The 27533-nt window shown below is 52.5% G+C and overlaps 1 protein-coding gene across 1 annotated transcript in view; it reads right to left on the bottom strand.

Annotated features, from left to right (window-relative positions):
* Positions 1-340: 340 nt before the first annotated feature.
* The window catches only part of HYDIN (HYDIN axonemal central pair apparatus protein), a 116780-nt gene continuing 89587 nt past the window's right edge, over positions 341-27533 (bottom strand). Inside the window, exons 42-86 of the mRNA XM_042886119.1 lie at positions 27227-27379; positions 26580-26763; positions 25811-25952; positions 24653-24815; positions 23903-24562; positions 23362-23571; positions 22805-23007; positions 22488-22670; positions 22148-22267; positions 21109-21268; positions 20850-21022; positions 20115-20313; positions 19714-19813; positions 18914-19013; positions 18465-18633; positions 17967-18205; positions 17593-17707; positions 17230-17434; positions 16812-17047; positions 16150-16301; positions 15803-15995; positions 15370-15478; positions 14588-14848; positions 14241-14383; positions 13809-14027; positions 12572-12732; positions 12261-12373; positions 11527-11761; positions 10866-11078; positions 10068-10206; positions 9588-9753; positions 9036-9183; positions 8253-8460; positions 7525-7746; positions 7007-7176; positions 6476-6674; positions 6190-6348; positions 5778-6058; positions 5265-5484; positions 4684-4896; positions 4062-4225; positions 3602-3752; positions 2976-3206; positions 2014-2238; positions 341-921 (exon numbers count right to left, since the gene is read on the bottom strand). Coding sequence (XP_042742053.1) covers positions 433-921; positions 2014-2238; positions 2976-3206; positions 3602-3752; positions 4062-4225; positions 4684-4896; positions 5265-5484; positions 5778-6058; positions 6190-6348; positions 6476-6674; positions 7007-7176; positions 7525-7746; positions 8253-8460; positions 9036-9183; positions 9588-9753; positions 10068-10206; positions 10866-11078; positions 11527-11761; positions 12261-12373; positions 12572-12732; positions 13809-14027; positions 14241-14383; positions 14588-14848; positions 15370-15478; positions 15803-15995; positions 16150-16301; positions 16812-17047; positions 17230-17434; positions 17593-17707; positions 17967-18205; positions 18465-18633; positions 18914-19013; positions 19714-19813; positions 20115-20313; positions 20850-21022; positions 21109-21268; positions 22148-22267; positions 22488-22670; positions 22805-23007; positions 23362-23571; positions 23903-24562; positions 24653-24815; positions 25811-25952; positions 26580-26763; positions 27227-27379 — 8898 coding nt within the window. The 3' untranslated portion in view covers positions 341-432. The remainder of the gene's footprint in view (positions 922-2013; positions 2239-2975; positions 3207-3601; positions 3753-4061; positions 4226-4683; positions 4897-5264; positions 5485-5777; positions 6059-6189; positions 6349-6475; positions 6675-7006; positions 7177-7524; positions 7747-8252; positions 8461-9035; positions 9184-9587; positions 9754-10067; positions 10207-10865; positions 11079-11526; positions 11762-12260; positions 12374-12571; positions 12733-13808; positions 14028-14240; positions 14384-14587; positions 14849-15369; positions 15479-15802; positions 15996-16149; positions 16302-16811; positions 17048-17229; positions 17435-17592; positions 17708-17966; positions 18206-18464; positions 18634-18913; positions 19014-19713; positions 19814-20114; positions 20314-20849; positions 21023-21108; positions 21269-22147; positions 22268-22487; positions 22671-22804; positions 23008-23361; positions 23572-23902; positions 24563-24652; positions 24816-25810; positions 25953-26579; positions 26764-27226; positions 27380-27533) is intronic.

The raw sequence follows: 27533 nt of genomic DNA, 5'->3' as shown, positions 1-27533 counted from the left end.
TCTTCTCCAAGCCAAACAAGCCCAGTTCCCTCAACCTTTCCTCACAGCAGAGCAGCACCAGCCCTCTGCTCATCTCAGTGCCTCCTCTGGACCCGCTCCAAGCGCTCCAAGTCCTTCCTGTGCTGGACACAGCACTGCAGATGGGGCCTCATGAGAGCCAAGCAGAGGGGGACGATCACCTCCCTCTCCCTGCTGGCCGCCCCTTTTTTAATGCAGCCCGGAACACAGCTGGCCTTCGGGGCTGCAAGCACTGCTGGCTCACGACCAGCTTCTCATCCACCAGGACCCCCAAATCTCTCTCCGATATCCACATCCCCCCACAGCACTCTGCTCTGCCCATGCCTTTATTCCGAGCCGTGACACAGACCCCGCCATAGCACCACGAGACCCCTCAAGCCGGCGCTGTGCCTGCAGAGGACGCCTCCAACCCCATCACTTCTCGAGGGGCAGCCCCTGCAGGTAGAACACCCAGGAGATGCCTGCTCCCAGGCCACCTGCTCGGGCGCAGGAGACCACCAGCCGGCTGCTGATGGGGGTCTTGGTGCCATCCGGGCTGCCCTCGAAGGAGACAGCCATGAAGATGGTCTTCTTGGGGCGCAGGGTCTCGGTGGCCCTCACAGTGAAGACCGGGTTCTCCACGCTGTACCTGAAGGATGTGGGCTGGGGGAAGACGTTCTTGAAGGGGATGGAGGTGCTGCCACCGGCCTTGATGAGGAAGGGGCCCTGCGGCTTGGGGGGCATGGCGAGGCCGAAGAGCGGGATGCTGTATTCCCTGCCTGAAGGGCCCAGGAGCTGCAGTGTGGCCCGGGACTCACCCAGCTGGCAGGGCTCATAGATCACCTCCACGCTCACCTCCGAGCCCCCCAGGCAGGCAGGAGGCATGCTGATGGTCTTCTCTGTCTGGAAATCAGCACAGTCAGTCTGTAGGGAACAGGAGGGACAAGCAGAGGGGTGTCGCAAAAGCAGAGCTCAGAGGGAACAGCAGGGGAGAAAGCAAGGCTGCCCCTGCATCATAGGATCACTTTAGTACAAAGAGACCCTTGAAGGTCATCTAGTCCAACTAACTAACAGGGACACCCACAGCTCCATCAGAGCACTGCCCAGCTTGACCTTGGGTGTCTACAGGGCAGCCACTACCTCTCTGCTCAGCCTGTGCCAGTTCTTCCTTATATCCAATCTAAATCGCCCCTCTTTCAGTTTGAAACCATTCCCCCTTCCCCTTGTCATATCACAACAAACCCTGCCCCCTTCTTTCTTACAGCCCCTTTAGATGCTGAAGGCTGCTCTCAGCTCTCCCTGCAGCCTTTCCTTTCTGCATGCTGCACAGCCCCAGCTCTCAGCCTGTCCCTGTAGGGAGGCGCTCCATCCCTCGGGTCATTTCTGTGGCCCTCCTCTGGATGCTCTCCAACAGGTCCGTGTCTTTCTGTACTGAGCACTCCCATCTGGACACAGGTGAGGTCTCACAGAGCAGAGGGGCACATCCCCTCCCTGTCCTTCTGGCCACGCTGCTTTGGATGTAGCCTGGGGTATTGGCTGGCTTTCTGGGCTGCAAGGGCACACTGCTGCCTCACGTCCAGCTGCCACCCACTAGTCCCTTCAAGTATTTCTCCCCATACTTTCTCTTGCCTATCACATTTCCCCCCCCCACGTTGTTCCTAAACAGGGACTGCCTAAATCTTCCCAGCAGGAATAATCCTGCACCTAAGCAAGGCCTGGGACATCTAAAGTCCCAGCTCTGGCAGCAATGTGAAAATCCAGGCACCATGGGATCTGCAAGAGCAGTTCCAGCAAGGGCAGTGGAAAGGGTCTGTGAGTAAGGACAGTCCAGATGAGGACAGGTCCAGCTTTGGTGGGAAGACCCACCAGGCTCTCATGGCCACTTCAGCTATGCCAGGCAAAGTTGAAGGATCAGGATCCATCCACAGAGAGGGTTGGCACCATCCAGAGGTGCCACCTCCCAGCCTTTCTGTTCAGCTGGGCTCCCTCCCTCCTGCAAGAGCACAGCACACTCACCTGGAGGATGTATTCTGTCTTTTGGCGGTTGTAATTCATGATCTTGGTGGTGATGGTCTGGTTAGAGCCCAGCGTAGTGCAAAAGTACAGTGGTTTCTCTGGCTTGCTAATCGTGGCTTTCAGGATCAACTCGTAGTAGCATGAGCCCAAATTACTGCTATGGAGCATCAGGCGTCCAGTGCTCTCACCTACCTTCAAAGGCTGGTACTCAAAGACAAGATTGGCCTGGGAAGGATGGAGGCAAAAGCCACAAGCTCAGGCAGAGGATGGGGAAATCAGTCCCAGGTGTGCTCACGCAGTGCTGGGTGGGAGCCCAACCTACTCTAGACAGAACCCAAAGGAGCCCAAATACCAGCCCTTCACCCATCATCCCTGCTTCAGCAAGCTCTAGCAGCTGTGCCCTCACTCTGCTCACACATTATCAAATTTGAGTTAGAAAGGACTGGCTGGCATGCACCCCCTCCTCTCCCCACACCCCTGCTTTCTTGGGAAACAAGGATTAAACCCCCACTCCATACAACGTGCTTCTCTTTCAGTGCTACTAGAGTCCTAATTTTATCTTTATAATGTGTTTCCAGCAGTTCTCAGCAAAGCTGGGCAGCCTGATGCAGCTGAGCACACTGCTAGTGAGGAGATGGGAGACCCAACTGACCCAGTACAGGGACCTGGCCCAAAGAAGAGCAATCACAGAAAGAAGATGCAAGGCAGTCACGCTTGCAGGATGGCCTGTTGGACTCTGGGTTTGCATATCTCAGGAGGCAATGTGACAAAACATCAGGGCAATTCCCACTGGAGATATTCTCATTCACTCCTTCCCCTTTGAGTTATTAGCAAGTGGGAGAAGTTGGAGTCATCACCCTTGGAGAGCAGCCCCATATTGACCAGCATAGGGCCATCGCCTTCAGAGAGCACCTGCTCCCAGAGAGGCTGAAAAGAGTGCAGTGGGTGAGCTCTGCACCTACCTCTGAATGAGCAGGAACAGTGAAATGTGGGGGAACGGTGATGTCAGGCACTTTGCAATCTACGTCAAACACCACTGGGGCAGCAAGAGGGTTGTCCACCTTGATGGTGGAAGACACGTTCTGCCGGACAGCCGCTCTCACTTCAACAGTGCCAATGGGTCCTGCAGCAGTGGCCTTGAAAGTGATCATGTAAAACAAGTATTCCTTGGTCACCTCATTGAGGAAGGTCACCTGAATCAGGGGAAATAAAAAAAAAAGGAAGCTCTGGTCATCTTGCACACAGAAATCCACCAGGGATGTTAGGCCAGCCCAAAGACCTCTCCAGATCAGCACGCACACTGCACAGATGCCCATGAGCAACTGCATGGGAAGAGTGCAAGACTGGGGCAAAGTATTCCCATTCATAATCTCCAAAATGCTTCCACCTCACCTATGTCCTGATCAGCTTGTGCTCTGCAGCCCTCAAGGGCTGCCAAGACTGACAGCACAAGGAGTGCATGTGGAGGTGCCTGGTGTCTGCCTGGGACCTACAGGCTGGGCACGTGGAGGTATGAAAAGAAGCATGTGGCTTCTCAGCCAGCAAAACAGCTCCTGGAAGGACCCTGCAGCCTGGTGTCTACATTTACCATTATGCTAAAGACTCCTTCCTTGTAGGAGAGGAATGTGAGCTTGTAGTCCTTCTTGCCGGAACCAGGCACATCAATGTATTCCAGCCCATGCAGCACAGAACTATGCTCCACGTCCTCTGCTTTAAGTATTTCTGTTACCACAAGGAACCTGCGGGTGAGGAGGAGGCAGTGAGGGTAGGAAGGAAGGAACCCCATAGGATACCCATCACCTGGGGGTACACCACAGCCCCTGCTCCTCCTCCCTGCCTCGGGCAGAGGAAGCCAGTACCCATTTGGCCTAGAGAAAAGTGCTCCAGGGTGGGTCTGAATGTGAGCAGTGTGACCACAGGCATCCGTGGCCAGAAAGCAGCCAAGAAGAGTGCAAAGCTTGCTGGAAGGACTCCCATTGAGCAAAAAGCCCTTCCTTGCACCGCTGCAGGATTTGCTGATGGGAAGAGACCTCCTGGGCCCAACTCACCTCTGCGGTTTGTTCAGCCAGTTGGAGACGGGGAGGAGCTCAGTGTAGGGAGTCCTGCATGGCACCTCCCGAACAATGGTCCCTGAGCACTTTGGGCCCTCAGCAAATCCTTGCAGGAGGTAGTACAAGCCTGTCCCATCTGGCAATGGGAAGAAGATGGAGCCCTAGAGACAAGGAATGGGGCTTGTGAGCTCTCCTGCTCTCAGCCCAGAGCAGTTACTGGCTCTTTTGTGCACAGTATTCATCTCAGGAGCCAACACCAAACGCCTTCTGTGGCATCTCCTCTGCCTCCAGAAGAACTGAAAACTTCAGGACTCTTAATGTAAGGCTTTAAATATGAATATCATACGTTAAGGAGATACCAATCACGTCCCCACAGGGTATAGATGTGCTCAGTGCCCTGGAAACTAACCCGGGAGATCTCTGGCCTCCCTTTTTGCTCTGGGCTTCAGTTCTGGCTTGCCGTAAGGCCAGATGGAGCAGGGCAATGGGCAGGTGCCCAACATAGGATTTAGGATAATTCATGTTTAGAGGAGACCATCTTGTCTAACATCCTGCCCAAAGCAGGGTTGGCCATGAGGGTTGTGCCAGGAGGGTCAGCGTACTGGCTCAGCTCACATACCTGATGCTTCTCTTTCTTAGAGCTCATGGTTAGGGGCTTGTAGGTGATCTTGTATGGCTTGTCTTTTTGATTGCCCTCAAGGTGGATGCATTCAGGCCCTTTCCAGTGGTCACCCTCAATGACAGGCTTCACGGCCCAGGGCTCATTGCTTGTGTTCGACAGGAGGATGGTCTGGCTGTGCTTCTCACGCACATTGCATGAAAAAATCAATGTCTGCAATGGAGGAGCACAGATCATGCTTGGTCGGACAGAGGATTTCTTCCCACAGGGCTGGCACCTGCTCACCCACTTGCAGAGAGATCAAAGGAAGAGGCAGAAGTCTGAAAAAGGGTCTTAGACCATCTCTAAGTAAGAAGCACAGTAAGAAGCATTTTAGGAAAAGTCATCTGCCAAATGTCCATTTGTGCCATAGCTTTTGGAGTCAATCTTGTTGGTTGTTCATAGAGAAAGAAGAGGAATGAGTTTTCTCACGCTGGGTGAAGGAGAAGGAAAACGAGGAGCAGGTAAGGGGCCCCCAGGCTGTACCCTGCAAGAGGTGTGGTGGGATAAGAGGGACCCAAACCCAGCACTGCTGCTGTTACCTCTTTGATGACGGGGGTCTCCATGCAGCACCCTGCCAGAGTAAGGCAGAGTGGCTCACTGCCCTGGATGAAGCACTGCAGCCCCTCAGACTGGATAGAGGGGCTCAGCTTCGACGGGTGGAAGCTCACCACGAAGGGGACATCCATTCCTGGGGAGATGTAACCCTTTGCGGGGCTGATGGAGAAATCTGGCTCGAAGCTCTTGACGTCCCACTTAAACCTTGCAAAGGAAAGCAGAAGTACAGAAAGGATTAGCAATGGGGAGGCTGTGAGTGCAGTATGCTCTTTCCACACCTACTGTGCTCTTCTCCACAGGATCTCAGGTGTGGTGAGGTTTTAAGCTGGGCAGGACTCAGCCTGCACCCTAGTGCTTTTGAGTGTATCCCTGATAATGCCAGGGCCTGACTGCACAGCTCTCCAACAAAGCAGAAGGGAACTACCCAGGCAAGCTACAGCACCATCCAACCCCCAGCCCAGCTCTCGGCACTCAGACAAGTCATGGTTTTACATTACTTGACTCCAACGTCGCCCGTGTTCCGCATGGTGACGCGCTGGGATGTGCAGCTCTGCTGCACCACTGCTCCAAAGCTGAGGTGCTCCTGGTCCAAGCTGACACAGATCCCCTGGCAGGAGCCCTGCAGCATGAACAGGGAGCGCAGCAGCCCACTGCTCTCCAGCATCACTTCTTCAGTGAATGGCTGAATGCGGCGCTTTGGGGAGAAGATCACCTCCACTTTACAGGTGTCTCCTTTGGGCTTCAAACTTAATTCTTTGTTGGGGTGCAAGCAGAGAACCTGTGCAAAGAAATGAGAGGCCAGCACACATTTGTAATTAATGCTAGCTCCCATCCCAAGCAGCTCATGGGTACCTGCAGGTACTCCTGCAGGTTCCCCTAAGGGTTCTCTAGTGAAGGAAGTGGCCTTACCCCATCTTCTTGCAGTTCTGGCACAGTGGGCATGACACAGAGCTTAAAAGTGAGAGGGGCAACACTATTGTTTGCTATGGTGACAATCTTCTTCACCGTCTGCCCCACAGAGAGGGCTCCCAGCTTCACCACCTTCCCTTGAGGTTCCACAATGTCCACCTGAAACAGGAGGGATCAGCATGAAACAAAAGGAAAGGAGGAAAACCAAATCATGGCAGGCTGGGGAGGAGAGATGAGGAAAGCCATGCTGGCTGGCTGGAGTTCTAGGGTTTGGATTTCGTCTCACCTTCATTTCTGCACCCTTTCCTTGGACCTCAACAGTCTGTTGACAAAGACCATTGATTTCAAAAGGAATAACCTCACAGTAAGATGCAACTTCTCTGGGATAGAAAGTGATGGGCACCTCCACCGTCCCTCCTGGGTGCAGGATGTACCCCGGGAAATCCACCTCCAGGTGCATGGTGTTGGTGAACAAGCAGCTCAAACTGGCAGAAAGCACAGCAAAGAGAAGCAGAGGTGTTGCGTGTGGTGCTCAGGAGACAACATCAGGGCTGCAGTGTTATATTAGGGCACAATGGCTACATCCAGGGGTGTGCTTATCTTGGCAGCAGGTCATAGTGTGCTTAGTAGAGGGAAATGGCCTGAAGTGGTTTCATGTGTGATTGGCACCCCAAGGAGAATTGTATACAGGCAAAGACTCCCATCAGCCAGGGGAAAAGCTTTGTGAAACACCATGGCCAGCACAATGTGGGCACGAAGGAGACTGCTGGGTCTGGCACAGGATAGGTGAGGAGTGAATGAGCATGTGAAGTCCTACCTGACATCTTTGTCTGCTTTGTTTGTAATGGCAAGAGTCTGCTGGGCAGGTGGCATCCCAGCCTGGTAGATGAAACAGGCTCCGAAGTTGAGTCTTGTGGTTGAAAAGTGGACAGTGGGCACTACCACAGTGGCCAGGAACATGCAGGTAAACATAGGACCTTTGTTGATCTGGTGGGGAGAAACACAGCATAAGCCAGCTCAAGTGATGGGAACTGCAGCCACAAACACAAGAGATGGGTGGGGAAGAGCGTGGGGACAGCTGGCTGCAGTGACAATAAGGAAAGCCCGATGCAAAGGACGGCAGAAAGAGGAGGGGATGGTTTCTGGAGAGTCACGGCCATGGGTGAGCACTCAGTAAGATAACGGGTTCAGAAGCTGTCAGGCCCTCCAGTTTGGCAGCAGTAACCTCTCTGTCCTGGATCTTCAAAGCTGGAGCTCACCCCCAGCTCTGGGCTCCTGCTGCCAAGCTGACACGTAGGAAAGGCAAAGCTTCCCCGTTACACACAGCTGCCTCACCTGCAGTGTCAGCTCTACGTCCTTTAATGAGCACATTTTCTGAGGGTGAAAAACCAGCTGGGTGTCCACCTTGCCCTCAGCCTGCACGCTGCCTGTCCGAGGGCTGAGAGACAGGAGCTGCACCCGGGCTGTGGGGCCACTCAGCTCCCACGAGAAGGTGAAGCTGAACTTGCCGTTGTTGTAGATGCTGAAGGTGCGCCGGGTGCTCTCGTTCAGCTGCACCTGGGGGGAGAAAGTGGCAAGGATGTGGGGTTGTGGCACCTGCAAAATGCCAACAGACACAGCAAGGGCTCCTTCCTCACATGCTCCTAGGTCCTTCCCATTTGATGGATGAGCAACATGAAAGATCAGTCTCCCTCTCTGTAGAGAACAGCTTGTGCGTGTAAAAGACGAGCAGTAATGGCCTCATGTTGTGCCAGGGGAAGTTCGGGTTGGATATTAGGAACAATTTCTGCTCCAGAAGAGCAGCGATGCAGTGGCACAGCTGCCCAGGGAGGTGGGGGAGTCACAATCCCTGGAGGTGCACAAAAACCACGGGGATGTGGCACTGAGGGACATGGGCAGTGGCACAGTGGGGGTGGGCTGATGGTTGGATTCAATGATTTTAGCAGTCTTCTCCAACCTCAGTGACTTTACGAAACATCTTCCCTCCTGCTCAAACACTTCTGCAAAGCTCCTGGTTGAGGTTCCATCTTGCAGGACTGTGCGGAGCAAGGGGAGCTGCTCACCTCCTTGAAGTCAATGACGTTGATCTCCTGTGCACTGAGCTCAGTCACACCGCCATCGCTGTTCTCACACCTGACAGACACACTCATGCTGTAGCCAGTGGCCTTGATATTCAGGGAGAGGGGCTCTGTCTTCCTCTTGATGTCGCATTTGAGGTTGAAGACCACCTCTCCTTCCAGTGTTGGTGTGAAGGCAATTTTAATGGGATATCTGGGGAGAGAAAACCCATTTTTGGCTCCATTCACTCTCTGATGGCTTTCTTGGCCCTGTACTGCATTGGTCCTTGGGAGAGCAGTGTGCAGTGGCTGCAGCAAGGCCCTAGGTTTGGTAGAAGCCAGCAGCTGTGCATAGTGCTCTGTTGCAAAGCTCAGCATCTTTTAAAACAAGGCAAAGCTGCCTGGAGCTAATGCAGCACCCGAGCAGGCTGTGAGCAGGCACAGCCCTGGTGGATCTGTGGTATTGGCTGGACAGCTGCTGGCTTGGGAGATCAGATGGTTAAAGCCTCAAAACATGATTTTGTCATCAAAACCGGAAGATCCAAGTCTGAGCTTCTCTGGGAAGGGGGCCCATAAGACCAGGGTAACCCAAACAGCCACTGGACAGCAAAACCTGCAGGTTCCTGGTGCTCCTCTGGGGAGAGAATGAACCAAGGCGGATATGTGCCATTGCTGAGTGTCACCTGGTGACTGCAGAGGGGAGAAAGCCTCCAAAGCAAAGTGACCATGCAACATTTGGCTGGTGGGAGAGGGAATCTGGCCTGGTAGCCCATCACACTGCCTCATTACCTTGAAAGGGGAGCAATGGAGCCTTCCATGGGCTCTACTTTCAGTGAAGTGCTGCATCCCTCTGAGAAGAGCGAGCTTTCTCTGAAAGCAAAGGCGAAAGCCTCCTTCTCACTGTTGATCATGTAGACGGTCTGGTGTACTTTGTGCCCTGCAAAAGGAACAGATCAGTCTCTGAAAACCCTCTGGCAGCATGGCCACCACGGCACAGTGTGCTCTTGCCCACGTGCTGAGCCCGGTGGAAGTTTGCAGCATGGCATGCTCAGGATGAGAGCGTGGAAACCAGCTTCTCACCCCCTGGTCTTCCTGGCATCACTTCCCAAATCCTGAATCACTTCCCAAATCTTCCCTGGAAGCCTCAGCCACACGCTGTGCCCTCAACACCCATGCCTTCTTCCCTTCCCCTCCCTCTTCCTCCTACAATCAGGTCCAGGAGCTGGCTGACCTGCTCACAAGTGCCAGCTCCCATTTCCAGCTTCCTTTTGGGAGTTTGGCTTGAACAACAGAACTGGATCAGCACATGTCTGAGTGTATAAGGCATAACCACGTGCTCACCAACTAACAGCAAATGGAGGTTCAGGTGGGACCTGTCCAGAGTCACCAGTGGTTCAGTGCTGTGTCCCACCAGCAGGAACAGGACTGACATGCTCTTCTCAGGGATTGTAAAGACCCAGAAGGACTCGGTGATATCCAGATGTCGGGGGATGAATTCAAACTTGATCTGAGGAGAAAGAGGCAAATGAAGGAGTGTTGCTGCCCTTGGCAGGGGTGAGGGAAGGAAGTGCAGGCTGTACCATAGAGAAATCCCAGAAAGCTCCCAGCTCAGAGGCAGGTCACTGTGACACTTACTACAGCCCAAAGGCATGGCAGATGTTGGCAGTGTAAGAACACGTTTTCTGCCAACTCCAGTCAATAGTTTCTTCATGATTTTGCCTAAAGCAAGCTCACAGTGAGATCAGACACCCAGATTAGACATAGCTGGTGTCAAACTGGCATATATCTACTGGGCCAACCCTCTTCCTTTTCTGCACCCACCTCTGCTTTCTTCCCAGGCTGGATCTGCCCTCTCTCTGTGAGGCAGAAGAAAGCCCTCTGTCCTGGTGGGGCTTCAGGGTCCTGGCATGTCCACTGGAAGGAGTATGCAGAACTGGTTGGGTTCATCACCTTGAAGGTCCTGGGCACACAAAGTGAAAAAGACTGCTAAGGTGGCAGCAGGACGTTAATAATCCCATCCTGCAGCAGACATCAAGCACTGCCAGTCTGGACATCATCCAGATGTTGGGTGCAGGTGGACAATGCTGGGAACATGAACATTTCATCTGCTTTCTGCAAGCAGTGTTTGTCTCCTAGGTGGAAATAATGCCAGTTACCGAGAAAGAAATTATAGAAAGGATATAGCCAAACTCTTGAACCTTAAAAATGGTGAAATCAGGTCCAACAAGACTCCTTTGGAAGATGATACTGTCTGTTGTGGCTGCAGCCTTCAATGATCCTGTCTGGCTGGTATGTCAAAGGAGCAAGCACGTCCCAAAGATGCTCTCGGAAGGGACCAATGTTGTACTGCCCCATAGCACAGGCTAGATGGGGCTCTCTTAGCTCAACCCCATGATGAGGAGCTGAGCACACACTATCAGCTGTGTTCATTGAAGTAAAGGGCAAAGAGAAGGAAAAACTGGCCACTTGTTCTTCAGCAGCTTGTTCCAGCCCCACAGCAGACTGGTGGCCACGTGTCAGCACAACACAGACACGGTACAGATGTGCCACAGGGCTGGAGATGTCTCTGCTTAAGGAGGGTGGCAAGAGGCCATTAACAGAAGCCATGCCCACACCTACCTGCTGTTCCTGCTGCCAACCCCAGTTGCTGCAAACTCAATTACTCTGGTCTTCAGGTCTAGCACTGCCCCTCTGGGCTCTGGCAGCTCTGGTTTGCGCCTCTTTGCAGTGATGTAGTCAGAATCCTTCAGTTCAAAGTGGCAGTGTGGCATCTGGCTTTTCCCCTCCACAACCACCTCTGGGCCCTTCTGATTTGGCTTCAGGTTAGGAATGCTAGAAAGAATGATATTAAGAACGTTGTTCCCATACAGACAGACAGCTGCTTGTATTGTATTCTTAGTGCAAGAAATTCCAGCAGAAGTGCAAAGCTGAGATGGGTGAAGTGGGAACAGCTGTACGTCTACAGAAGAACACAAGTTTCTATGTAGACAGGAAGGTTGTGCTTGTCTGAGAAAGAAGGCTATTTAGCTTTTGCTGGCCCCTAGGCAGCCTTTCTGGATCTCCCATTCCAGATGCTACAACACAAGAAGAGCTTAATATTTTATAAAACATCTCCTTCTGCTGTCTCCATTCCTGCTTCCACCAAGGCCAGATAATCACTTTTACTCACTCCTGCATGCTGGTTATTCCTGCTGCCCCTCTGAGGCTGGCTGTCCCCAGGTCTGCATTCCACCCCCCAGTGGAGGCAAAGCAGCACGAGTTAAAGAGTTACCATTCCTACCTGCAGACCATGCAGCTCTTAAACTTCCCCACGTACACCGGGCAGAACTTCATCTGGAAGGGCTGCTCCTGGCCAGCAGGGATGGTGCCGCTGGGAGGCTCAACAGAGAACACTGGGGTGGCATGGCCAAGGCTTGTGGGTGAGCTCAGGGTGGATGAGGTGTGCTCCAGGCCATGGCCCAGCCGGCCGAATGGGAGCTTCACAGAGGCAACAGACATGGAGGAGAGGGAACGTCCTGTGGGAAGGAAGAGCTTAGCGGGACATTTGCTTTCATGAGGGAAATCCTATCAAACTCTCTTCATATCCAGAACTGAGTTGCTAAAGGAAAACTTCTCCTGTGGAATGGCTTCTGGTCAGCGTTCACTCCTATGCATTTCCAGGAACTACTGAGTGAGTTGGCCCAGGTCAAAGCTGTGCCAACTTATGGTAGAGCAGTGCATTGCACCAGCTGGGAACATTTCTGAGCACTGTGTCACGCTGGACAATCTCATCTCCCTCAGAGACACCATCAATGGTTGAACTAGATAATCCCAGTGGTCTTTTCCAACTGTAATGATACTACGATTCTCTGACTTCCATAACAGTGCCCAAGACGACCGATGGCACAGCCCAATAAATCAGCTTCAGCACAAGCATGCTGGGGAAGGAACCAACATCAGGACAGACAGACAGGGAAGTGAGCACATTCAATGGATGCCAGGCACCCCAAGCTGCCAGCAGAGCCGGTGCCGTACCTTCCAGCCCGGCTGGGAGCAGCTCCCCAGCTGGGCGTGCCGCTCTCTCATCCCCCATGGCTGCCATCCAGGTGTATTCCAGGGACACATTTCCTGTATTGGACAGCCGGAAACTGAAAAACAAGGAGAAGAAAAAAAAAGGTAACAACCAATGAAGGCTGTCACTGAGGAAATATTTACAAGCTTAGAAGTTCAAGAGGAAGGTGCAGATGTGGTGCCTGAGGGATTCAATCCAAGCGGTTTATTCCAGCCTTGCATCTCAAATGGGCAGCTGCCTTTGGAGCAGCCCCTGCTCCACCTCCACCACTCACGGGAATCTCCTTGTCTGGAACAGCATGGTCTCCTTGAACTGAATTGAGTCCACATCCACTTGGAAGTCAGCATAATCAATGACAGCACTCAGGCGAAGTTCTACTTCACGGCTGCTCTTCTCCAGGATGGTGTGAGCTGGTTCTGGGTCTGTCTCGATCACCTCCAAAGAGGACAAGGAAGAATCACTGAGCAGAGAGCTTCCGAGACTCCAAAGCAAAGCTCAGCTCCATACAGAAGCTAGGAAGGACCATTCCCATTTATTAGATAAATAGTGCTGCTCAAAGCGGTCACCAGCACGGCTGTGGATATGCCCATGTGGTCTATGACCAGTTATCAGCCCCCACGTTCAAATCCTGTAGAATGTCTGACATTTGTCCTGGCCCCCAGTAAATATGAAAGGTCTCTATATTAGGATTAAGCTTCTCTGTTGGAGCCCCGTGGGCAGAGAACTCAAAGAGTGAGCAAATCTAAGTACCATCTCTCCTTGAAAGTGCCTTCCGAATGTCACGTGTGGGACAACAGCCACACAGACATCTTGGGAAGGGAATGAGATCATTAGGGAAATCTCTGGCTGCTGATGCTCTGATGGAGAAAAAAAAGTAACTTAGAGGTCTTATAATAGTTCAGAAACCGGGGAAGAACCATCACTCAAGGTAAGAGTGTACAGAATCATAGAACAGCTGGGGTTGGAGGGACTTTAAAGATCATCTACTTCCAACTCCTTGCCATGGGCAAGGTTGCCAAGCCATGCTCACCAGCATGCTGTCATCAGGTTTGAAAGCTAATTGATAGCATGGCCTCAGCTTGGGGCAGGAGTTCCCCAGAAACCCCAAATAATTCTGGAAACCATGAGGAAGAGATGACAAGCTTGTTTCTCTGAGGAGCTCCTCAGAGGGCTGGAAGCTGCCTGGTTAGCTACATTCTTCCATTCTCAAAGGTGTGGAATAGTGAATTACTAATGTAGTGAATAGTGAATGACTATGTGTCATTCTTTTCGGGCTTGATTTTCCTTCAGTAATTTTACAGTTACTGTAAAATTAGCAAATTGAAAAGCTCTAATATTACTTGGTGCTTGACCAAGAGCTTCTGAAGATGATAGTTCTCTCGACTCCTGTAAGACCACCATACACTGCTCATGCTTCAGGAAGAAGCAGGAGCTGCTGAGCCAGCAGATGGTGGTTTTGCTGCTGTAGGCATCTGTTTTTATGGGTTGGCTTTTGCTGCTGTACTTCTTACCTTCCTCTTGACTGGCCACATAGCTGCCTCCCCCCTGGTGGCATCCACCCATCTGACAGTGTGCAGGCGGTCGTCCCAGTCGGAGACCTGCTCTGCTGGCAGCTGGAAGGAGATCCTGGCCACCTTACACTTCACAAGCTGTGCTTGGCAGGTGACTGCAACATCCGACTTCAAGGTCACTGTGATGTCCTTAGCACAGCCAGCATGGAGGTGTCCCACCTAGGGAGAATGGGAGCCAAGAATCACTGGCAAAGAAGGACCATCAGCAAAGGGGCTGTGACGCAAAGATACCGTCTCCTACAACAAGAAGCCCCAACTAAGCTCTGGTTTGCATCTCCCGGCATTGAAAAGCAGCACCAGGAGTTGGAAAGTCACTGGTAGCTCCCAGAAGTCTGTCTGGGCAGTGGGAAAGGCAAAGCTGCCAGCACTCACCTGGGGTGAGAAGTGGAAGGGGGGGCCTGCCAGCCACTCGAACCGCATTGCCTCCGCCCGGCTGCGGTTGGTGATCGTGAAGGTCACCTGGTAGGGCTTCCCAATGTGACAGTCCCCAAACTGGATGTGATCCACTCTGCCAGCTGTTAAGGAGGACAGCAAGAGATGTCAGTGTGCAGTGAGGTGCATCCACCCCGCCTGACTCCTTCCATCAGGTCTGGTGGTGACAGCACAGGATTGCTCATATAGAGAACACATGCTTGAACATGGCCTTCATCTCCATGCTGTATCACATGCACACAGACTTCCTGTGGCCCTGCCAGAGATGTCCGCTTGAATTCTCTTACCTTCAATTATGTCCTCCTCCACACTGCCTTCAGTGTTCTCCTCAAAGCTGTCTGCCACAAGTCCGTGGATGTTATCTAGTGTGAAATCATCCTCGTAGCCCTCACCCACCAGCTGGACGTTGGTCTCCTCATAGGGGTTGTCCACCACAGACAGGTGGATCTGCCCTTCCGCACGCTGGGGCAGGTTGGGTTTGAAAAGCACGTCAAACTCTGCTGATTCCCCATGATGTAGGACACAGGAGGCAGTGTGGGGCTTTCTTCCTGCACCAGTGAAATTAGAGACAGCAATAGATCTGTTCAGAGGAAATTCTTCCTTGGGATATAACAGAAAGAAGTGGTTGAAACCCAGCTGTCTCTAAGCACAGGTGCTCCCACCTATGGCTCTGCATGTTCCCTTTATGCTCACAAGGCTATGATGACAGCACACACAGCCTTAAGCGTCTCAAAGCCTGGTTAACACCTGGCTCCTGAATCTCCTCCAGTCAGTGCCTAACATCTAGCTGCTGCTTGGCAAACCTTGAGCCTGGCACATGTTTAGAATAACGGAATCATTAAGATTGGGTGAAAAAGAGCTCTCAGGTCCCTAAGCCCAACCCCACCCCACTGTGCCCACTGCCCATGTCCCTCAGTGCCGCATCCCCACGGCTCTGGGACACCCCAGCGATGGTGACTCCCCCTCTCCCTGGGCAGCTGTGCCACTGCATCACTGCTCTTTTGTAGAAGAATTTTATCCTACTGTCCAACCCGTGTGGATGCCCACACTTCATGGCTAATGCATTCACCTTCTCCAGTAGAATCCTCTTTTGTGTCTGCAGCCTGGTAGATGCAGTGTGTGGTGGGCCTGGCTTTCAGGAAGAAAACTCTCGCTTCATCCAACATATCTATCAGCAACTGAGAAAAGGGAACACAGAGCACTGCCACAACAGTGAGAGTGCAGGACAGTCCAAAGACTGAACTGCTGCTGGCTCCTCACTGGGAAAGAGTAAATAATGAGCAGAATGGAATTAAACTACAGTCAAGCTTAATTAAACTGCAGTAAGATGTGATAAAATACAATATAATGTAAGTAGGACGCCATGCATTTCCACATATGAGATAGGAGGGGAATGGAGAGGAGACGCACAGTGTAGCAGCAAGTCTGTGCCATGCTTTCTCCTCCATGGGACAAGAACTTGCTCCCAGAGCAGCTGACGCATTCCCCCAGCAGCCCCTCACCTGGACAGGTATGATGCCACTGTTCTGAAGGACCAGAGGGAGCTTTTCTGAATCACCAAGCAGCAGCTTCTTGAAGAGGAGCAGAGGGTTCCCCCTCTTGCTGCGAAGCACTGGGCGCAGGACTGTCACCCGAGGCAGGTTCCCCTCCCCACTGATACCAAATGTCAGGCTTTCTGTTTTAATTGCCACTGGGCTGCAGGAGGGGCAGAGGAGAAATCGTTATTGGCTGGTATTTATACAGCCCCCTTGTCCCTCTCCTCCCACATCCTTAGCACAGGAGCCAGGAGGAAATAATGTGGCACAGAAGCCACTTCATTGTCCCCCTACCATCTCAGAAGCTGTGTTACCTTGCCTGGGTTTCAAGGCAAGCCTCAAAAGTGCACTGGTAGTTCTGCATCGTTTGTGGAGTGAAGGTCACTGTAGCAAAGGCGTGAGAATGGCTGGGCACACACATCTGAGTGGGATCCACCTCAAAGATGTCACTGATGCGGCTGTTCTGCTGGAGGGGAGCACACGAATTGGTGTTAGGACATAAAAGCTTCCACGCAGCGCAGCCCAATTCACACATGCACCAGGGAGCAGGGGACAGGACACCTCCATCTCAAGGGGAGACACCAAAGTAATGCTGGCCTTAGACAGGGAGCTGCCATAAAGCCCAGGAGAGCAGGAGGCGCATGGAAAACTCTGCAAATAATCTAGAATTGACCTTCAAAGAGAAGAAAAACAAGGAGCCTGAAGAAACGGCCTCCTTGGAGCCCAGACACATTGGCCCCAGTAGAAAAGACCCTTCGATGTGCTTCCTAGAGAGATCCAGAAGGGTTCAGGTCTCCCTCCACAGACCTGGAGGAACGAGCCAAAACCTTGAGATGTGCTGGACACAACCCAGGGGCTGTTGCTCTCCCCTGTAACTTTGTCTGCACAGAGCTGGACTAGAGCAGGCAAGATGAATCTAGAAAGCAAGGCAGGCTCCCACCTTAAAAGAGGAGCAATCACCTCACCCTTTTCTTACCTTAGTGGAGATGGGCTTGATGGAGAGGACCACATCACAGGGGACTTTGCCCACATTGCGGATCTTGAAGCGGGCTGAGGCCCGGTGCCCAACCAGAACGTTGGTGAAGATGAACTTATTCTCATCTGTGATGAACACACCTTCGTCCTGCACAGTCTGCAGGATGTGGCAGAGGTTGGCGTTGCTGCAGATACGATGCTCCTCGAAGATGGAACCTATGTCATCAACTACAAATGCTGCGAGAAGAAAAGAGGACTGAGAAGCACTCCTGCTGAGGTTACGTGGACCCAGAAGGCTCTAAGACTCAGTCTGGGAGCCCAGGCACCAGTACTTTACTTTCTGCTTGCCCTTCCACATATTCCTCCTGCCCTCTCCCTACTGTTGGACTTGGCTATAGCAAGCTGTAGGTGGTGTATACCTGGAAGGCAGGACTCGGCCAGCAGGGTGTAGGGGATGCCAACAGGGTTGTCCTTGGGGTCTCTGTCACAGATATTGATTGATAGATGCGCCTCGCATGTCCCCACTGGCTCTGCCTGGCAATCCACTGTGATGGCCTGCTGGCCCCCAGGGTGGATGGAGCCAAAGCCAGGGTACACCGTGAACATGCCAAGGGTCAAGCGTGCCTGCAGACAGAGCCCCAGAGAGGCTGATGACTTGCAGCCTTGCCTTGGCTGTCCCCAGCAAGGAGCATGCCACCACCTGGCCTCCAGTCACTGAGGGGTGACCCATGGCCCAGAGGCAGCCCCACTACGTGACTGTATCCCAACCCATGGCCACCCACCTGCATGAAGGGGTTCGTGTCCTTCTGCAGAGACTGCCTGTTTTGCTTCCCAGAGTTGGGCACTTTGTCGATGCTTTCATCGTCATCAGAGTGGTTGGACATCCCATGATTGACACTGTGAGGAGAAAGCAGAATTATCCATCGTGCTGAGCTCCTCGCCATCCTCCAAGGCCAGAACCTTCTGGCCATGGAGGGAAGCCTTCCTACACTCGTGTTCCTGATGGATCCACAAGGGTTGCCTGGTGATGGTCATGGATAGATCAGCTTTACCACCAACTCTGTCCTACTCACGGGGCAGCTGAGGCATTTTTGGGTCCCTTGGATCACCAGCCACACTCTCATGACTGGGACAGGCACTGCAGAGCTTCACCCACCTTTTCCTTCTTGGCCCAGATGCATCCTGCTCTGCTTTGTAGATTTGGAACTTGAAGTCAAGGCTGCCTCTGTTTTCCAGGATGAAGCTGCAAGTTTTCTTGGTGCCATTCACCACAGTCCCGAAATCAATGAACGAGGCTGGGGTGATGCTGTACTTGCTGAACATGGCCTTGGCAGACACATTCACTGGGATGATGGCGATGGTCTCCCCTCCTTCACAGAGGCTGGGCTCAATCACCTGCAGCCAGAGGAGGGTTTGGTAACACAGCGAGGAGCCCCATGGCCCCTCCTGTCACCCCACGTCACCTTTAGCCTATTAGCCCTGTTCAATGCCTCCTCCAGAGCCAGATTTTCAGCTCTGCTTGGAAAGCATCACCAACACCTTCTAAAGATTACGTTGCACTTATCTAAGAGAGGATTTCCCAGCTGAAACCTCTCCTTCCAGGAGACACACATCCTGGGTGTGAGCAGCCACCCACCTGCCTGGAGCAGCTCACCTGGCACTTCAGGATGGGTTTGTCCTCGATATTTATTTCTGCCTTGGGGTGGAAGACCAGATGGACGTGCACAGGGCGCTCCGAGGCAGCCAGCACTCCTCTCTGTGGCAGGATGGCAAAGTGGGATGCCAAGTTTGGAATGTCAGTATCCGCATTTTCAAACGTGAAGCTGGGGACAAAGGAAAGAGACAAAGACCTCTGTGGTTATAGGTGGGTAGCAGCAAAACAGCCAGGACCTTTAGGAAAAAAAAAAAAGAAAAAGAAAGAGGGAAAGAGTCAAAAGAGTCCATCTCTGCCATCCCCAGATTTTGGCACAGACTGCAGACCAAAAGTGCTCCAATCTCACTTCAACACTGACTTTCTCATTCCTTCATTTAAAGAGTTTCGTAAGGAGAAATGAACACATCCTGAAAGCAAGGACAGACAAGGTGGCCCAAGCAGTCGCTCACCTGTATGCAATCTCATACTTCCCTTTGTTCTTCAGGGTTAACATTTGCTTTGCATCGTCCTGCACCCTAATGACTCCAAAATCCACGTTGCCATCCATACCTGCAGAAATCCCATAAGGGGTAAGAGATGGCCAAGATCTGAGTTGCTGTGGGCTACAAGATGCCTATCTGAGGCTCTCAAGTGGGACAAAATCCTCAGCACCCTTCCCAGCCTGGAAGTTTAACTGCTCTGTTGCCCTTTCTCTTGTTTAGAGACTATTTGCAGGGTTTAGCAGACAAGGAGCCCAGTTTCCACCTCCTTGCTTCCAAGCACAGTTTCAACTATTCCCCATGCTCTGCTGTGCCTTCAGGAGCTGCCAACTGCTTTTTCACATTGCTGTCACTTCGGCAAACCCAAATCAATCTGCGTGGGAAATGACACATTTCAAAGCTGGGACATAAGAGGCTCAAGGCTCTCTCTGCCCTGATGGTGCTTCACGCCACGCAGCTTGAAGGACACGTGCTTTATGGCCACACTTACATGCCTGTGTTAGGAAAAAGGTCTCTGAAAGTGTGGTGAGGCATTAGAACAAGGTGCCTGAGGAGGTGGTGAAGTCACCGTCCTGAAGGTGTTTGAGAACCATGGGAGGGACGTGGTTAGGAGGCAATATTGGTGGCAGGTGGATGGTTGGACTAGATGACCTTAAAAAGGTCTTTTCAAACCTGAATGATTCTATGATTCCACCCCAACCCCTCCCAGGTGTTTTGGTTGCATGCAATGAAATGCATCTAGTTTGGTTTGGTTTGGGGCATCCACTGACCTTTGGCAATGGTGATGCTCAGAGCAACATCATAGGCTTCTGCTTGGATTTGGATATTTTCTATCTGAACAATCCCCAGGATGTTTTCTGCATCTGAAACCTAAAGCAGCAAGAAACAAACACTGCAGGGACAATTCTCCTAAGTTCTACTGGTAGATAATGATAACTGGCTGGTTCCACCATGGCATACCCTACTTGGAGGGCTACCAGTGATTTAAATCATAGAGAACTATGGCCACAAAGCCATCCTTTCTTGCTGCTAAGGGTCTGTAAGCAGAAAGGAAGTTCACAAATGCTCAGCCCTCTGCCCTCCTTGCAGGTAACCCTTCCAGCACAATCTCCATCCCCGACACCCTTGGTTGCCTTGTCCTGCTCCACTCAGGACAGCAACATCCCCTCACCTCCAGTCGGATGGTCTTCTTAATGCTGACAGCCTTTGTGGCTTTGAAATACAGATAGATATCCAGTTCTGCACAGGGCTCCACAGTGCCTTCAGTTTGTGACACACAGAAGTCCTCGCCAAGGTTCTCCAGCCCGCTGAGCCTCCAGGCTGCAGGCAGCAGCATGGGGTTGCGCAGCACCAGCTGCTTGCTGTCCCTCCTGCAGGCACACCAAGATGCTCAGCACAGGCACCTTGCTTTGCACCTTGGAGCAGCCCTGTCCTTCCCATTTGGCCAACGGCCCCTTTGAAAGATCGGTCTGCCTCTCTCTAGAGAACAACTTATAGGCATAAAGAATGAAAGGACGAGAGGCAACGGCCTTAAGTTGGGTCAAAGGAGGTCAGATGGAATATTAGGAAAAACCTCTGAAAGAGCAGCAAGGCGGTGGCACAGCTGCCCAAGAGGTGGGGGAGTCTCCATCCCTGGAGGCGTCCCAGAGGCGTGGGGATGTGGCACTGAGGGACAGGGGCAGTGGGCACGGTGGGGGTGGGCTGGGGTTGGATTGGGGATCCGAGAATTGCGTTCCAATCTCAGTGATTCTACGACTACGATTCTGAGTTGGTGGCGATGGGTTGACAGTTGGGTTTGATGATCTTAAGAGGTCCTTTCAACCATAACTATCTACGACCCTATAACCCAAAGAAGCTGAAGGCTGGCTGATGGCTCTTGCTGCTAGCAGAGCAGCTGAGGGCTGACCTGTGCAGCAGCAGCTTCCCAAAGTTCACGTGCTTGGGGCTGACCGCCAGCTCTATCCGCACCCCCTGGCAGCACAAGTGGAAGACCACCGGCTCCGGGTTGTCCTTAATGCAGCACACAAGCTTGTCTTCCACAAGGCCGGCCAAAGTGGGGTACGCCCAAATGCTCAGTTCCTAGCCCCAAAAAGAGACAGCGAAGAGGTCTGGTGAGCAGGCAGAGCAGCTCCTGGGTGCTGCATCGCTGCACGCTCGCCTCCTACCTGCTTCTCGTTGGGTTTCAGCGTCATGCTGGGAGGGTCTAAAATGAACGTGTCTGCTTTGAGATCGTGCTCGAAGAAGAAATGCACTTCTGCTTCCAAGGGGGTGATGTTGAGGATGGTTATCTTCTCACAGTTGCTGGGGAAGGGCAGCGCCTTGTACCTATCCACAAAGGGAGAAGGCTTCAGCAGTGCTGGGACCGCTGCGCTTACCAGCCACCGAGGCAAGCTCTGCATGCTGGCAGCAAGAGGCTGCTCTCACCACAGAGTAACAAGCAGGCTAGGAAAAAGGAGCACACTGCACGCTGTGTTCAGCCTTCCATTACTTCTATGTCTGCGCCTTCACCTGGTGCCCCAATCCCATCAGTGTGACAAGGCACAAGCACTTAAAGAAAGAACACTTTGCAAAACAAAAATTCAAGGGTCCCCGCAAGAATAAAAGCCATCTGGCACACGGGTTCTTCCTGCATCTCTGGTCCTTTCCCTGCAGGGTGTCAAGAAAGGCTTTTGCAAAAAAAATGGTTACAAAGGAAACCAAGACCGGAGTCCATTCATCAGGCTGCCTGAAGATGCCCTTTCGCTTTTAAAGGGTTTTTATTTCATTTCCCAGGGTTGTGAAATATCACTGGATCTCCAGGGCTCCCATGAAGGCAAGGGCTTCATTTCTGATATTAAAAAAAGAGCAAAATTAAAAATAGAGCCACGCCAGCAGTGACAATGACAGCTTTTAAGGCAGACCTCATCCAGCAGTCAGGTTCATAAATCCCACTGTTACTCCTCTGCAGGTCACACGCACATGCTGGCAGGCCAAATCATAAAGTCTGCCTAATATAACAGATTAATCAACATTTTATAAGGCTACGGGCAGAATAATTGCTTGGCCAGTCTGCCCATGCAGCTCGAAGCACTTCAAAAAGCACCCTTACGTTCACTGTCATAAGCGAGGAAGCTGAGAGGTGGAGGCAGGACATGAGTTGCCCAAATTCACCTTGGGCCATTGGGACGTCTACCCAGGACCAGCTGGCAGCCCACCAGTACATACCAGTCTCTGGACTTCCCACAGAGCAGTGGCCCAAAGTGGAACACGCCTGTGCTCATGACATACTGCTTGAAGATGATGTCATTGTCTGCTTTGCTCTTCCTTCGGTGAGGAAACACCACCCTAGGAGGGAGAAAATGGGAAGGTGAGGAGCTATGAGATGCTCCAACCTGAAGCCATACGCTTCAGCAGCAGAGCTTCCCAGATCCAAGCTGGATGAGACAGTAATGCTCAGGTGGACTCATGTCAAAGGCGACATAAAGTGGTGGGAAGTGGTCATTGGGGTACAACAGGCAGCCCCTGCTCCAAGTACAGAGGGAAGAAGAGCAGGGGGCACCCTTACCGTGGGTCCTGGCTGATGGTGGGGTACACACAAATGCCCCTGCAGTGCAGCTGGTACAGTCGCTTTGTCCCCAGCACCTCAAAATTCATCGTTTGGTCAAACTGGCCTGGCACCGAGGAGGTGAAGTGTACCTTCAGCTCCACCTGGCCATGGGCAGGCACGATCCACCGACAGCTGCTCAGCCTGGCAGTTACAGAGAAACACTTCAGATGTTGGGAACACGTCAACGAGACAAAGAGGAGGGCTGAGGACTCACCACCCAGCAGCCCGTGGGAATGGCAAACCATTTGGTGAGATGGCTCTCCTTCCCCTCTCACCTGATGGGCTTCCCTGGTGAGGGGGCCACGTCCACGCTGCTTTGCTCCACATCAGCAGGATGTGTTGATGTTCCCGTGCCCGTTCCATGGAGATTTTTCTTGCTCCGGGCAGAGCTCCGCTTCTCTTTCTTGACCTCCTTGCTGCCCTCAGTTTTTTCCTTCCTCGCTTTCCCTCTGGTGGGGGTGAGCTGCTCCTCTGACACCTGAGCACCAGGTGAGGAAGAAGAGGAAGAGTAAGGTGAGACATGCCCTAATTCATCCCTGCCCTGGAAGGAAAGCAGCAGATTTGTAGCCAAACATGCAAGAGAACCCATGAATGACCAGTTTCTATTGGTTTCACATCTGCCCACTGCCTTGCTCTCCTTTACTTGGCTTCATTTTACCCATGAAATCTCTTTTCTGATTGCACCAAAGCCTCCATCCTTCCCCCAGACAGGGTTTGTTCAGTTGAATCAGGCCAGGGATGTGCTGTGGCTTCCTGCAGACATGGGGCCCATCACTGTTTGTCTGCAGTGGTTCTTCTCCATCTCCCCCACCCGAACCCTTTGCCCTGGCACCTTTGTGGTAGGCGTGATGGGAGCATCCACAAGACTTTCTGATTCCTTCTTTTCTTCTTCTGCCATTGCACCTTCTGGCATTATGAAGGTGAAGTGCTTGAGGGCTTCTCCCGTTGGGGCCACTCGCTTCTCTGGGTAGTGGATCACAGAGTAAAATGCAGTAGGAGGAATGGGAGGCCCTGAGGGCCCCAGACCCAGGCTATCCAGGATCTAAAAGATCAGAGAAAACTCCATCAGTTCTCGGTCACGTTCATCCTCACACTCTTTCCTTTCAGACACTGAAAATCTGGCAGTGTTTTTACATGGAGTACTGTGCTTTTTTATGCACACTGGGGTGGATGGGCTCCAGAGCAGTGCCAGGATGGCACTCCCTCTTTCCATCATTTGAGAAGAACTGAGAACCATCCCAACCCCATAGCTGCCATGGAGCTGCAGTGGAACAACAGCACAGCACGGGACAAGGCTCTGTGCCATTGTCACTTGGTGGGACACAAAGCACCAGGTCTCAGACCTCAGCATTTGAGCCCCAAGAGGGCTTTACCTGCTCTGCTGGGGGCAGCTTTCCACTCTCCAGGATCTTCCCAATAGCATCCTCTGGGTCCAGCACCTGGATATCCAAGCAAGGCACCCCGACACCCTGGCCTTTTGCTGACCCTTCTGCACCTTCCCCTGCCTGTGCTTGGGATTCCTCGAGAGCCTTCAGTTTCTCCTGCCTCTCCCTCTCCAAGCGCTCCTTCTCCAGGCGCTCCTTTTCCTGCCGCTCCTTCTCCAGGCGCTCCCTCTCCCTGTCCCTCCTGCTCTTGCGTCTGGATAAATGCCTGCTCTGCTCTTCTGTCCTCTGCCACACCTCCTCCTGGCTCCAAGAGGACACCAGAATGCCCTGAACTCTGTCCCAGTTTGATAAAATATGTGCGATATCTTTCTGTGATGCCTCATAGATCTTAAACCTCGTGGCCAAGATCTTCTCGCTGTCGCTCAGTGTCTTCTCCTTGGCTTCCTCCTGCTCTGTGGTGCTGGGTTGCACGGGCGCTGCTGGGCTGGCATTCGTCAGGGGGACCTTGTTACACTTTTTCTTCTCATCCTTGTCACCTACAGCAGAGCCTGGGTGCTCCTTTGTAGACCCCTTTTTGTCCACCCCATCGCTGGTGTCTGAGCGGTTGCTGGTGGATGCGTTGGTGTTGCTGGTGGATGCGGTGGCATTCTGGGCAGGAGAGGAGAAAAGAAGTATTTCAAAGCACTGAATCAGTTCTTGTGGGATGCTGATGATCATTGCAACAGTATAACCACTCACCTGTCTGCCTCCAGGCTGGCTTTTCTTCCCCAAGACACTGTCTTTTTCTTTTCCAAGCTCTCTCCTTCCCCGCTTGGAGTTCTTCTTCTGCTCTTCTTCCTCCTTCAAGCGCTCTAGTTCCTGCCTCTGCCTTTCCTCAAGCTCTCGAGCCAGCTGCTCCATCCTCCTTCAGCAAGTCAAACAGAATACATCACTGAGAGTCACGACAGAATGACATGGATCGTGCCTGCCTGCCTATGGCCAAAACCAGGACCTACTGGGGGTCGGTCTCATCTCCCAGGTAATAATGGTAGGATGAAAGGTGGCCTCACATTGCACCAGGGGAGGTTCATGCTGGGTATTAGGAAGAATTTATTCTCCAAAAGACTGGGGAGGCACTGGCACAGGCTGTCACCATCCTGGGAGATGTCCCAGAACCATGGGGATGTGGCACTGATGAATGTGGTCAGTGTGCATGGTGGGGGTGGGCTGGGGATGGACTAGGGGATCTGAGAGGATCCTTTCCAACCTTAATGTCTCTGTGATTCTAAATTGTGCACCTCCTCTAATAAGGTCTGCCTGGAACGGAGCCCTACAGGTTCTTCTCCCCTGTGCTGTGCCCTGAGAGGGCCATAGCCTGAGCACTGGTCCCAGTTCTGGGCTTCCCAGCTCAAGGCAGACAGGGAACTGCTGCAGAGAGCCCAGCAGAGGGCTGCAGAGATGGTCGGGTTCTGGAGCATCTCCTGTATGAGGAAAGGCTGAGAGCCCCAGGTGGATGGGGCCGGGTTCTTTTCAGTGGTGCCCAGCAACAGGACAACCATTCAATCAGAAAGCAAAAGCTGCAGTAATTGCCCTCCTGCAAAACAGGCTCTGAGCAACTACACTTTACCTAGCTATTGCTCTAGGAAACTTGTGCTGTCTGTCCTGAAAATCAGAGCCATTTGAAGCAGTCCTAGTCATCTCCCCCTGGGGAAACAAGCTTCAACCTTGACAGAGCAAAGAGCTGAGACCTGCTGTGGTGTCACTCAACCAAATCTCCAGCAGCCTGCCTGCACCCAGCACAGAGAAGGGAAGAGGGCAGCAGGTTGGTCAGGAGCCCCATGTGGGATGGGAAGATGGGAATGGGGAAACCCTTCAGGGACACCATACTGGAGAGCTGCCCATGTAAAGCTTACAGACCTCCTCCTCCTCTCACGCTGGACTTGTAGTATATGGTCATCAAACTGAGCTTTCTGCTCCTCAGTGAGGGCATCGTACTCCTCCTCATCCATCTCCTGAAGGCGTGCTTTCTCTCTCCTGGCAACTTCTTCCTGCTCCCGTTCTTCCATGCACACACGAGAAACCATCAGCAGATACACACAGGGCTTGGTGCTGGGGATGAGCACACAAACCTTCCCAGACCCTCCAGGATAAGCTGATAGTGGGGAGCCCCAACACCTGCTGTGGTTTGATAATGCCTCAGAGTGCTGCTTTGCAAGAACCACGTCCCAGCGTGGAGGATGCACGGAGGATAGGTACCATGCCATGAGAGCCTGCACTTGCACCCAAGCTTTGGAGACACAGATTGAAAGGCAGGTGTTTTGCATATCATGAAGACATACTTGAAGCAACTGTGAGGTGAGTGCTGGCTGTGCTGAGGCAGAAGGTTGGATATTAAGAAAAACTCCTCTGAAAGAGCATTTGGGCACTGGCACAGCTGCCCAAGAAGGTGGGAGTCACTGTCCCTGGAGATGTTCATGGGCCGAGGGGACACGGCACTGAGGCATGTGGGCAGTTGGGACTAGGTGACCTTAGAGGTCTTTCCAACCTCAGTGATTCTATGGTTCTATGATACTAAAGGAAGGATTAAAAAAAACCCAAACATTTCTTACAAGTTCTGTCCAGGTGGACACGACGGTAAGGCTGAGAGCTTGAGAGGACATTTGAGAGGTATGGAGATGATTCTCACCTTCCTGCTCTTTTGCAGCCATCTCTTTGGCTTTCCAAGAGGCATAGTCCTGGAACAGGTTCACAAAATAGATGTAAGGACGGTTGTTGACAGCTTTGAGCAGGCAGAGGAGAGCAGACGCCATGCTGCGAGCAAAGAGGGTCTCCAGGCCATCAAAGACCACTCCCCGATAGCAGTCACTCAGCTGGGAATAAAGCAAAAAAGAGGAAGAGAAAGAGTCAGTAACAGCATGCACTACGCTCTCAGCTTGGCAATAAATGCAGATGTCCAAGGACACAAGCCATCTTGTTGTCATCACCTGGGAGCTGGTACTCCAAACCACGGAATCACAAAGGTCAGAAAGACCACTAAGATCGCCTAGTCCAGCCATCCTCCCATGCCTAATTGCTCTAGACCAAGTCCCTCTGCGCCACATCCACCCTTTTCTTGAATACCTCCAGGGATGCTGACTCCCCCATCTCCCTGGGCAGCCGTGCCAGCACATTTCTACTCTTTCAGAGATACATCAGCTCAGACAAGCTCCTGCGCTCTGCCAACTGATGGCGTCTGCATCTTCACCAAGATGCTGGCAGCCCAGGACTCCCTCCAGCTGTCCCCTCTCAGTGCCTCCCACCCTCCTGACCCCCAAAGCAGAGGACGTGCCATACCTGCAGCCTCTCTGACAGGATGGCTCCCAGCACATCCTCGGGCAGCACGCAGCTCATCAAGCCTGCCTCTCCTGCCGTGCTCCCTTCAACGCTCAGCCACTGCTGTGTGGGGACGCAGGGAAGCAGCGAGAGGTGATGAGAGCTGGAGGAGCCCTGCAGAAGACAAATTAAACCCCTTGGAAGAACTCCAGGCAACTCCAAGCACTTGGAGAGAAGGTCTGAGGTAGAACAAAGCTGTGAGGTGAGGGCTCCAGGAGAGAGCCCTGGGGGACACATCCCTGGGACAGCAGCAAACCCAACTTGTAAC

This window comes from Lagopus leucura, unplaced genomic scaffold, assembly GCF_019238085.1.
Source record: "Lagopus leucura isolate 7727_CA_CO unplaced genomic scaffold, USGS_WTPT01 Super-Scaffold_100054, whole genome shotgun sequence".
NCBI lineage: Eukaryota > Metazoa > Chordata > Aves > Galliformes > Phasianidae > Lagopus > Lagopus leucura.
Note: the sequence above shows the minus strand (reverse complement) of the source record. Positions and strands in the feature narration are given on the sequence as shown.